The following is a 12,666-nucleotide window of genomic DNA, read 5'->3' as shown; positions in this document are numbered from 1 at the left end:
AGATACAAGACTTTTTATCTGCCAAATGTGAAACATGAGTGTAGAATCTCAGACGATTCTACAGAATACAGAAAATATAGAAGATTCTGATGAGAGAGAGACATTCAAAGACCCTATTTTCAACATCAAAATTCGGGATATATGACCTGACAGTGATGCAAACTATTTAAAATTAGGACTGTCCTTCCAAATGTGGGCTATACATGGTCACCCTAGACATAGGAGATTCAAGCAAATGAAATGGGTAAGAGCAAAACCTAGAAGGAATACTTTCAAAGCAGTTGTAGTACAGGGCAATATATGCTGGGGATTCAGGGACAAAAAGACAGCTTGAGTCAAATTAGAACAAATATCCTATCTAAATCTATTCCTTATTTAAAAAGAAAACATAAAGCAGTAAAACAAACCTCTTATCAACCATAATACTCAAGGGCACCTCTCCATTCTGGACTTAGCCATTTGCAATTCCTTCTAAAAACCTATTATTTTGAGTTTCTCATCTCCTCAGGCTTAGTGAGAGGTTTAGGGTCACTATCTGGCCAGCAGCACTTACTCTGGAGGATCCATTTTGCTGAGCTCAACATCTTTAAGGAAGTCACTCTGTAAAGTCTGTTCAGCTGTGCAACGTTTGCTAGGATCTAGTGTCAGCATGTGGTCCAGTAAATCAAGTGCTGCTGAAGGAATGCTGTGGAAAGAACAAGTTCACAATGACCCCAGAATTCTTAAACCTGTAACCTTGTGTCAAAGGTCTCTGAATTTCCAGCTCCATGTAAAACTGTGGAAAGGGAGCTAGAAGCTGGCTAAACAAGCAAGCAGACTTGCTCCCACACTGGATTTATGCAGTGCTATAATACAGGTATAAAACATGAAGCCAGCAGTTCCATTCCCTTTTTTATCGTGGTAAGACCAAAAGGACTATGAGAAAATTTATATATTGTTCACAACAAAATGATTTCCTATCATCTAAAGCCTTTAGGGGTGCCTGGCTGGCTTCGGAAGAGCATCAACTCTTGATCTCAAGGTCTTGAGTACCAGCCCCACAATGGGTGTAGAGATTACTTAAATAAAAACAAACGGTGGCTCAGATGGTTAAGTGTCTGCCTTTGGCTTGGGTCCTGGGATCGAGCCCCATGTCGGGCTCCCAGCTCAGCGGGGAGTTTGCTTCTCCCTCTGCCTCTCCCCCTGCTTGTGCTCTCTCTCTCAAATGAATAAATAAAACAATAAAACAATAAAAAAATATAGCCTTCATAAGAGAAAATTACAACAGCACTATGATAAAATTCATATACTGTTCAAAGATAAAATGTTTTCCTGTGGTGTGCTGCCATAAGTTGGAACAACACTAACTCCCCAGGCCAGGAAAAAGTCAAGTCTAAATACCAGTTAAACACAGAAACAAGATGTACATTTTTACCAAACTCACAAAGAGAATTCTTCTCGCAGACGCCTTCTATATTGCTTCTTCGGTTTCATGGTATTGAAATAGGGCAGCTTGATAACATCAGGCCACACAGCTGGACAAGGGCTACCACAGAGTCGACTGAAAACAAAGCAAAAAAGCCAGAACAAGTAGTAAGTGAGTCACCATTGTGAATTCTGGAGATTACAGAAGCAGAAATTATTACCTCCTGAGGTATGGGGAATCTTAGCTTATTAAATTAGAGGGCATGCAGAAAGGTAAAACCTGACCTCACTGCTTTAAGGACAGAAGGAATAGGACAGAAACAACTGGTTACAAGGTAGTGAAGAGAAAATCCTGGCAAAAGAGTCCAAAATAATCCATATACTTGGTTCTGTAAAACATGTTTTTAAAATCTCCATAAAAGTTTTCATTATCAATTTTGTTCTGTTCAGTAGTATTAAAGTGATGAGCTGGTCCTATAATGTCCCTATAAGGAAAACTGGCAGAAGAGAGCCTAAGAAATTTTGATAGAAAACTGAATTTAATGCATAACAAATAATGAGTTATACACCACCTTTAATTATCTGTTTACATGCTGTACCACTTGCTAAATTCTGAGCTCTTTGAAGGCAAGGACCTATCTTACATATTTCTAAATCCTAAAGTTTAACAGAGAAAGGAATTTGTTATAAACAGGACTAAGGCCTGTTTGCTGAATAAATCTGATCTTAATCTAACCTAGGAATGAAACAGCCACACTGAAAATGGCATGCTTTTATATGAAGAACTAATAAAAAAAAATTGCAAGACCTAAAAAGTCTAAAAAGGGGGAACCTAAAAGGTAAGACCTTAGTAAGACCTAAAAAAGGGGAATACAACTTCTTTACACCTACAGTCTGTGACAAAATAATCTGAGAAACTTACTTGGACATAAGAAGCATAAACTCATTTAGTAGAATGGACAGAAAGTATTAGAAAGCATAAACTCATTTAGTAGAATGGACAAAAAGTATTAGAAATTAGAAGATGCGACCACCTATCACACCTGGGGACCTAGAGCACATGCACAGCTGTACCTGATCAGTTCTAGCTGAGCCAGTTCCAGATTGGCTTGAAAAATAGGCTTCTTTGTGAACAGTTCCCCAAGGATGCATCTAGAAGGAGTAAAATTGAGAGGTCAAGAGAGATATCCCTAGAACCTAACCTGTCTCAATAAACTTTTATAGTCTATCTGGCTGCATCTGATATACCATGTTGTAAATAAGCCCCAAGCTGCAGTGTCTGAGTTTTGTAAAAGAAAATATTTCTCGAAGTGAGAATAGATAATATAAAGAATTTATATTTACCAGGAGATCAAACTTTTGCCACCTATTAAGTCTATAAGCAGAGAAAATGAATCAGAATCCTTTTCTATCAATTCCATTGTAAATTAAGAAGACTAAAAAACCCATACTTCAATTTTACAAGGATGCTCAGCAGTTCCTATAAAGAAATTAGCTTTTCCACTCATTTGCTCTGTAAAATGTGCAATATACTACAGCCCTCTTAGCACTGTATTTATAAAGAAACATTTACTGTCATCAGATACCAGTTTCAACAGGACTTTCAAACACAATATGCTTAAATGCCTTTTCCATTTTGAAAATGTCTTCCAAATTATACTGAAATATTTACGAAGTCCCCAAATATGTCTCCACAAATTACTTAATTACAAAAGGAAAACTAGTAACTATTTAGTGGGGAAAAAGACAACACCTTAATTAAGTGTCCAAAATTAATATTACCAATAAGAGGGAAACGGTTCACGTAAACACAAATGTGATAACCTGAAAGGAACACTTATGGACTATTCCAGCCAAAACTTTATAACCTGAATCTATATAGTAGCCGGTCTGTCCTTCAAAAATGTGAATGTCATGAAAGACAAAGGCTAAGGACTGTTTCAGAGTAAAGAATGAGAACTAGGGGTGCCTAGGTGGCTCAGCCAGTTGGGCATCTGCCTTCGGCTCAGGTCATGATCCCAGGGCCCTGGGATTGAGCCGAGCCCCGCATTGGGCTCTCTGCTCAGCAGGGAACCTGCTTCTCCCTCTCCCTCTGCCTGCTGCTCTGCCTACTTGTGATCTCTCTTTCTCTGTGTCAAATAAATAATTAAAATCTTAAAAACAAACAAAAAACAACAAAAAATGTAAATGTCATGAAAGACAAGGCTGAGGATGAGAACGAGGGGCACCTTGGTGGTGCAGTCAGTTAAACCGACTCTTGGTTTCAGCTCAGGTCATGATCTCGGGGTCCTAGGATAGAGCCCCGCATCAGGTTCTGTGAGCTTAGCATGGGGTCTGCTTGAGATTCGCTCTCCCTCTCCCACTCATGCACTCTCTAAGATAAATAAATCTTAAAAAAGTTAAAAAAAAAAAAAAAAAAGAATGAGAACTAAATGTAATACACGATACTGGATTAAATCCTCTATCAGGTGAGGTATTGTTTCTAGGATATTATTAGGGTATTGAAAAAATAAGAACATGGAATGTAAGCTAAACAACTTAAAAGATAGTGTATCAATGTTAAATTTCCTGAATTTGATAATGGTGCTGTGATTATATATGAGATATATCTTTGTTCTTAAGAAACGTATATTAAGGGCAACTAGGTGGATCAGTCGGTTGAGCATCTGCCCTCAGCTCAGGTCATGATCCCAGGGTCTTGGGATTGAGCCCCAGATCGAGCCCCACATCAAGCTCCCTGCTCAGCGGGGAGTCTGATTCTCCCTCTCCCTCTGCCTGCTGCTCTGCCTGCTTGTGTTCTCTCTCTAATAAATAAATAAAATCTTTTTAAAAATGTACATTAAATATTAAGGGAAAGAGCACGATATATACAACTACTTTCAAATAGTTCTGGAAAAAAGATGTGTGCATACACACACACATGAATATAAAAGCAAATGTGGCAAGATGTTAACAATTAGTGAATCTAACATGAATAAATCTCAAAATAATTATGCGGAGTAAAAGATACAAGAGGGAAAAAGAATATATACTGCATGATTCCATTTATATGAAAATCTAGAAATGGAAATCAATCTAGAGTGATAGAAAGCAGAATAGTGGTTGCCTAGGAATGGTACAGTGTGGACAGGAGAGAGATTACAAAGGAACGTACAGAAACTTTCAGCAGTCATCATTATCTTGGTTGTGGTGATGGTTTCACTGGTGTATACATATGTCAAAACTTAAATTGTACATTTTAAACATATGCAGTTTATTGAATACCTCAAAAGATTAAAAAATTTTAGTAAATATGGATGAAGGCTATACTAAAGTTCTTTGTACTCTTCTAGGAACTTTTCTGTACATTTGAAATTATATGAAAATTAACCTACATAGTTAAGTTTTCATATAGTGTTATATTAGTTTCAGGTGTATAATATAGTAATTTAACAGTTCCATACATCACCCAGTGCTCATCACAACAAGTGTACTCCTTAATTTCCATCACCTATTTAACCTATCCCCCCATATCAACATAAATTCAAAACAAATGAAAACAAACTCCATGAATACTCTGTACTTTTTTGTATTCCTACAATACTTCATTTTTTGAAAAGTGGGAAAAGAAAGAAAATGGACAAAAAAATCTCTTCTCTGGCCTGTGCTTTGAAATCAGATTTACAAATACAAAAGCAGTATTTATAGTTTTACCCTGAATTCTTTAGCATGACTAAATTTGAGAAGCAAAACAAATCTAGTTTTCAAAGTTATTAGCACCTTTCTATTAGCATTTGTTAACCTCAAATGACAAATTCTTACTTCATATTCACTCAAACCTTATCCAGAAATTAGAAAAGTAAAAGTAGGGACACCTGCGTCGCTCAGTCAGTTAAGCATCCAACTCTGGATTTCGGCTTGGGTCATGATGTCAGGGTTGTGGGATTGAGCCCCATGTCAGGCTCCGCACTCAGCAGAGAGTCTGCTTGAGTTTCTCTCCTTATGCCCCTCTCCCTTCCCTCTCTCTCTAAAATAAATAAATCTTTAAAAATTAAAAAAAGTAAATGTAAAATTTAACTCTATTTCTGACATTAACCACTAAATCAAATTCCAAACAGTGTTGTCACAACTGGTAACATAAGGAAGAAGAAAAACAAACCTAGGTGGGTTTTCAGAATGTAGGCATAATTTGCTGTACTAGTCTTTCTAGTTTCTCCTTCACAGAGACTTCCACGGATCACCAAAGTAGTAAACTCACGTCAAATGTCTAGCAAAATCTTAATTCAATGAAGTTACTGGGCTTTAATTAAAGTCTAATCTATAATTTTAATTTCCAAGCCGTGTTTCGGTGTTTTATTTCAGTTTCCAGTTCTTTGGTGGGGAAGACATTATTATGTAATCAACACTTTGCTATTACACTGAGGTGGCAGGCTGCACACACTGAAATAATAGTACCAACAGAGCTATGAATTTTCCCTGTGTATCTTAATGGGGCGTTAACTTTAGAGCCTAGTTGTAACAATTTAAATGCTAATACTGTTAAAGCAAATAGTCCAGAATACAAACACACCCAGCTTGAGTCAGTAAAATTTAACTAAAGCTTCATTTGAGTTGGGTAGGCTACCACAGAAATTATGCTCTCCTTATCTATCACCCTTTTGAATTTTGAAATAAAACCCCTGCAGTGCTCCTTTTAAAGACTGACATTAATACAGGAGGGAATTAATGGGAAAAAAGGATATGCTTCACTTGCAAGTATCTATGTCAGAACCCTAAGGTATGGAGGTCAAGGACAGAGTGTATATGCATAAATCATACAGTATCAAAAACTATTAACTAACTTCTGGGGCGCCCAGATGGCTCAGTTGGTTAAGTGTCTGCCTTTGGCTCAGGTCATGATCTCAGGTTCCTGGGAACGAGCCCCCCGTGTCAGGCTCCCTGCTCAGCGAGGGACTCTGCTTCTCCCTTTCCCCTTGTTCATGCGCTTTCTCTCTCTCTCGCTCACTCTCTCTCTCAAATAAATAAATAAAATTTTAATAAAATAAAATGATCTCACAACCCTGAGATCACGACCTGAGTAGAAATCAAGAGTCAGGGGCTGGGGTGTCTGGGTGGCTCAGTCAGTTAGGCATCTGTATATTTTCCCACAGTAAAAAAAGCAGCAATAATTGCTACCTCCTAGGGATGGCATTTATGTAAGTGTCAGGAAGAAGCATGGTAGATGCTTGGTCAGTGGTGGCTGAGATGGAACAGCTGGTGAGGCCATTCAGGTAAGGGGGAAATGTGTGTGTGTGTGTGTGTGTGTGTGTTGGGGGACTTATACACTACGGTGACATATAATGAGACGGAATAGCTGGTGAGGCCATTCAGGTAAGGGGGAAAGTGTGTTGTGTATATGTGTATGTGTTGGGGGGCTTATACACTACAGGACATATAATGAAATCACCCAAAAGGCCTGGGTTCAAATGTGAGCTCTACAATTCCACCACCAGGTGACCCAGGGCAAGCTCTCCTAAGCCTAAAGTCCAGGTTCCCTCTCTGTGTATAGAACAGGCCAAGTCTGGGCACCTGGGTGGCCTAGTCAGTTAAGCATCTGCCTTCGGCTCAGGTCATGATCCCAGGGTCCTGGGATTGAGCCCTGTGTCGAGCTCCCTGCTCGGCAGGGAACCTGCTTCTCCCTCTCCCTCTGCCACTCCCCCTGCTTGTGTGTGCTCTCTCTCTCAGATGAATAAATAAAATCTTAAAAAAAAAAAGTCTGATGCTTAACTCACTGAGCCATCCAGGCACCCCAAAAATGTCTATGTTCCTAACACAGATTGTCTCTAAATATCATTTTCCTAAAAGCAACTAAAACTCTTTAGAGAATGGCTGATTCCAGGCATGGGGCACAAAATGAACAGGATAAGCTTGGAACCAGAAAACAAGGAAGGCTATTTATCAAACACTATGGGTGTCGGAAGGACCCACTAAACTTCCACGGACCAAACACTGGAAAATGTGAATAGGAGTAAGATGATAAACGTAAGATTAAAACACATTAAAAACATTGGGGCACCTGGGTGGCTCAGTCAGTTGAGCATCTGACTCTTGATTTTGGCTCAGGTCATGGTCTTGGGGTCATGGGATTGAGCCCTACATAAGGCTCTGTACTCAGTGGAGAGTCTGCTTGGGATTCTCTCTACCTCTCCCTCTGCCCCCCTCCCCCGTACTCTCTGTCTTAATAGAGGAATCTTAAAAAAAAAAAAAACGTTTAAATCCAAGAGTTCATAATGAAACTAAAACACAAAACAAAATTAAAAAAAAAAAAAAAAAGCCTGGGGCGCCTGGGTGGCTCAGTCATTAGGTGTCTGCCTTTGGCTCGGGTCATGATCTTGGGGTCCTGGGATCAAGCCCTGCATTGAGCTCCCTGCTCCATGGGAAGCCTGCTTCTCCCTCTCCCGTTCCCCCTGCTTGTATTCCCTCTCTCGCTGTGTCTCTATCAAATAAATAAAATCTTAAAAAAAAAAAAAAAAGCCCTAAACCCTCTCTTTGGTCATCTTTGAAGGATACTAGGAAACCACCTCATTATCTTTATTTTTTTTTTAAAGATTTTATTTATTTGACAGAGAGACAGCAAGAGAGGAAACATAAGCAAGGTGAGTGGGAGAGGGAGAAGCAGGCTTCCCGTGGAGCAGGGAGCTCGATGCAGGGCTCGATCCCAGGATCCTGGGATCATGATCTGAGCCGAAGGCAGACGCTTAACGACTGAGCCACCCAGGCGCCCCAGCCACCTCATAATCTTTAAAACTGGTGAATAAAGGGGCGCCTGGGTGGCTCAGTTGGTTAAGTGACTGCCTCTGGCTCAGGTCATGATCCTGGAGTCCCGGGATCAAGTCCCACATCGGGCTCCCTGCTTGGCGGGGAGTCTGCTTCTCCCTCTGACCCTCCCCCCTCTCTCATGCTCTCTCTCTCTAATAAATAAAATCTTAAAAAAAAAAAAAACTGGTGAATAAAATGAAAGAATTAAATCTTTATCTCTACTTTTTTCTATATGACTCGTATCTAGGGTTAGTAAAATAGATGTTTTCTTTATCCCAGGAAGGAATAATCTAATTAGAATATCACCATCACAAAACAACCACAAATGAATTAATGAAGATGGATCATTAATAGCTGATAACATTTCAAAAAGAGATAATTGTATATTATGTAAAGTGAGGTGTGTATCTATGTGTGTAAATCTGCCCTGTTAGGGAGGAATATTTTAACAAACATTGTTTAGAACTGCCTGTATAATGTGATAATAAAAAGCACACTAATTTATACTGGATTGTTTTACTGCTTTTAAATTCCCTAGAGGTAATGTATCCAGTTATTGTCTGTACTCTGGGCAGAGGCTCCCAATGCCTCCTACCCCCAACTTTGATGTATCATTGACCATAATCTATCAGAAGTACTCAAAACCACCTGTAAAATAGTTTCAGGATCAGTGGGTGATTGGAAATCAAACTTGAATTCACCTACAACTTACAGGAAATAAAAGGGATAGAGAACCATGCTAAAATAACAAAAACACAGTGAAGATGCAATCAGCAAAATCCAGTTTCTTCTAAGGAAATTATAAGATGGGGAGGCTCGTCCAAGAGATGGGAGGGAGAAGCTATAAATTAAAAGACTTGAGATAATCAATTGTAATCTGTGGACCTTATTTGAATGTATTTGGATCTCAATTCAAACTAAGTTAAAAAAAAAAAGACATTTGGGGAAATGTTTTTTTTAAAAAAAGTATGTCTCTGATATTAGGAAATATTCAACAGATTTCTCTGAATTCTGGCTAAAAGTTTATCCTCATCCCTTCGAACTTAAAGAAAAGCTACAAAAGCCAATATAGAGAGAAAACAGATACATGTTCAACAACATGTAAATTACAAAAAGAGAAAGCACAGAGAGACTTACCCACAGCTCCAAACATCAATGGCTGGTGTGTAACGCTCCTCTCCTAGCAAAAGTTCTGGAGGTCGGTACCATAGAGTGATGACTTTGTTTGTATAAGGGCGACTGAAATGTAAAAAACAACCATGACATAAATTTACAATAGCTTCTGATGAAAAAACACTTGTACAAGTAAATGCAAATAGAAATAGCTGCCAACTGAAAATGGGATTGTCAAAACAGGTCCATAGCAATCTAATAGTTCAAAAGTAAACTGGACAGAAGTAGGAGATGAAAAAATAATTTGCATTCCAATTTGGGTTGATTTATTTCAGTCTAAGGCTGATTCAATAATTTAGACAGAATTAACACATTTAGAAAATTAAGAAACTGAAATTATTGCAACTTGCAGAATACTAGAATATCCAAGAATAAAAAGGATTTTTTCCTTTTTTCACACATGTAATTTTGATGAATGCCTCACCTCTCTTCAGAGTTATAGAGCCGTGCAAGTCCAAAATCTGCTAGTTTGATTTGCCCACTGTAAAACAAAAAAAAAATTATTTTTATAAAAGTTAACAGTAGCTGCCTCCTAATTATACCTAAACAGTAATGCATGAATTTAGGAGTTAAAGGAATTACAAAAATGAATTTTAACCTATGCTCTCTTAGTTCTGTTCTTAATGGTCACTCTCCCAGATTAAGCCTCTTTTGACTACTTTGGTTTACAAAATCTTACGGTTTTCTTTTCTTTTTTTTTTTTTTTTTAAGATTTTATTTATTTGACAGAGAGAGACACAGTGAGAGAGGAAACACAAGCAGGGGGAGTGGGAGAGGGAGAAGCAGGCTTCCCCGCGGAGCAGGGAGCCCGATGTGGGGCTCGATCCCAGGACTCTGGGATCATGACCTGAGCCGAAGGCAGACGCTAAACGACTGAGCCACCCAGGCGCCCCTTTACAGTTTTCTTTTTTGACTACTACTGTGTTTTTGGATTTGACTCCTTAAATAAATATTTATTTTATTTCTTGGCAAACAACAGTCACTAAAAACTGCTAGATTAAATGCTTATTATTGGGGGAAATAATGAACTGTTCTAGGTATGAGAGATTTAAGAGGCCTAACAACCAAATCCAGTTTATAAACTTTAATTCTGGTTTGAACAGACTAGCTATACAAAAGACATTTTAACATAAGTGAAAAAATGTAAAATATGAACTGAGTGTTAGAAGATAATAGGTAATAATCTTCTGGAGCATTTAGGGTCAAACATAATGGCGTCTGTAATTTACTTTAAAATAACTCAAGCAGAAAAATTAAAAGGAAGCAAATATAATAAAATGTTACCTGTATATGTATTATTATATTCGTGTCTCAATTTTTTCTTATAATTTAACTTATTTTTTCATAATGAAAAGTAAACCACAATAATACCATGGCTATAGGAGATTTTTTCAAACAGGGAACATGGCTTTGACCTGAGCACATGATTTTTATGATGAATGAGGCCCTTTTTACCAACATATTGCCATCACTTCCTATACCATAAAGATATACAACTATGAACTTAGATGGGTTCTCAAACTTTAATAGGAAATAAGAATCACTTGGAAAGCTTATTAAAGGTTTCCTGGGCCTCATTCCCAGAGATACAAGTCAGGTGGTCATGGCTCATGAACTTGCATTTTTTTTTTTTTTTTTTAAAGTAGGCTCCATGCCTGGCACGGAGCCCAACATGGGGCTTGAACTCAAGACTGTGAAATCAAGATCTGAGCTAATATCAAGAGTCAGACCCTTGGGGTGCCTGAGTTGCTCAGTGGGTTATGCATCTACCTTCGGCTCAGGTCATGATCTCAGGGTCCTGGGATCGAGTCCCGCATCAGGCTCCCTGCTCAGCAGGAAGCCTGCTTTTCCTTTTCCCTCTGCTGCTCCCCCCACTTGTGCTCTCTCTCTCTCCCTCTCAAAAAAATAAATAAAAATCTTAAAAAAAAAAAGGGAAATCTATTTAAAAAAAGAGAGCCATTCAGGTGCCCCTGAACTTGCATTTCTTTTTTTTTTTTTTAAGATTTTATTTATTTATTTGACAGAAAGAGACACAGCGAGAGAGGGAACACAAGCAGCAGGAGAGGGAGAGGGAGAAGCAGGCTTCCCGCTGAGCAGGGAGCCCAATGCGGGGCTTGATCCCAGGACCCTGGGATCATGACCTGAGCCGAAGGCAGACGCTTAACGACTGAGCCACCCAGGCGCCCCCTGAACTTGCATTTCTAACAAGCCCATAGATGATGCCAATTTTGTTGGTCCAAGAACCACACTTTTTTTTTTTTTTTTTTTAAAGATTCTATTCATTTGACAGAGAGAGAGAGAGAGACAGAGCACGCATACACGCGCACAAGCAGGGGGAACAGCAGGCAGCGGGACAGGGAGAAGCAGACTCCCTGCCAAGCAGGGAGCCGGATGCGGGGCCTGATCCCAGGACTCTGGGATCATGACCCAAGCTGAATGCAGACACTTAACTGACTGAGCCACCCAGGCACCCCTGAGAACCACACTTTTGAGCACCATGCCCTTAAAGGGATCACACCCATGTTTCACTCTGCTAAGCATTCTGTCCTTGACAGTGATGTCAAGTAATACTTTAATAAACTATAACACAAAATGTCAGAAAACTTTTTAAACTATTAACTATTTTGGATTAATCATATTTATCTAAATTCTTCACATTTATCACTTGTATTACTTCTTGGGTAATGAAAAGCCAGCTCACTCTTTTTTTAAGGTACTGGGGATATCTCAGGTACCTGATAGTGGAGATCAGACAGAAAAGTGAGACAGTAGAAAAAAAAGAGGCTATACTAGGAGATGCTCCTCAAAGTATGAGCAATGGGACAAAATATTAAAACAAAGTAACTTGGGGCAGCTGGTGGCTCAGTTGGTTAATCTTCTGCCTTCGGCTCAGGTCATGATCCCAGGGTCCTGGGACTGAGCCCCGCATTGGGCTCCTGCTCAGCGGGGAGTCTGCTTCTCCCTCTCTCCCTCTGCCCCTCCCCTCCACTCATGTTCTTTCTCTCTCTCAAATAAATAAAATCTTTAATAAATAAATAAATAAAACAAAGTAACTACTGGCAATACAGTTTTACATTAAACCAACCCTTATCATTCCTAGTAAAGATTATTGGGCACCTTATCCACTTGCCCCAACATCATGTCATTTTTATTTCAATTTACAAGCAAATTCTAAGAAAAGCAAAAAGAAAAGGACTAGCGAACTTGAGCCCTATAATGAGACATAAAGAGTTCCTCAAATTTCTCAGCATCTTCACTCTTAGAACCTGAGACGATCCAAGACTGAAGGCACAGAGGACTGAAAGTTAAAAT

At 39.0% G+C, this 12,666-nt stretch overlaps 1 protein-coding gene across 13 annotated transcripts in view; it reads right to left on the bottom strand.

The window, feature by feature from the left end:
• The window catches only part of CDK12 (cyclin dependent kinase 12), a 75,485-nt gene that overhangs the window by 36,738 nt on the left and 26,081 nt on the right, over window positions 1-12,666 (bottom strand). For all 13 annotated transcript variants that reach the window (XR_013445075.1, XR_013445076.1, XR_004913299.2 and 10 more), the window contains exons 7-11: window positions 9,779-9,835; window positions 9,319-9,420; window positions 2,479-2,556; window positions 1,424-1,540; window positions 554-685 (exon numbers count right to left, since the gene is read on the bottom strand). Coding sequence is in view for 3 of the 13 variants with exons in the window: in XM_036079935.2 (XP_035935828.1) it covers window positions 554-685; window positions 1,424-1,540; window positions 2,479-2,556; window positions 9,319-9,420; window positions 9,779-9,835 (486 nt within the window). In the remaining 10 variants the exon portion in view is untranslated. The remainder of the gene's footprint in view (window positions 1-553; window positions 686-1,423; window positions 1,541-2,478; window positions 2,557-9,318; window positions 9,421-9,778; window positions 9,836-12,666) is intronic.

Source organism: Halichoerus grypus, chromosome 2 (genome assembly GCF_964656455.1).
Source record: "Halichoerus grypus chromosome 2, mHalGry1.hap1.1, whole genome shotgun sequence".
Lineage (NCBI taxonomy): Eukaryota > Metazoa > Chordata > Mammalia > Carnivora > Phocidae > Halichoerus > Halichoerus grypus.
Note: the sequence above shows the minus strand (reverse complement) of the source record. Positions and strands in the feature narration are given on the sequence as shown.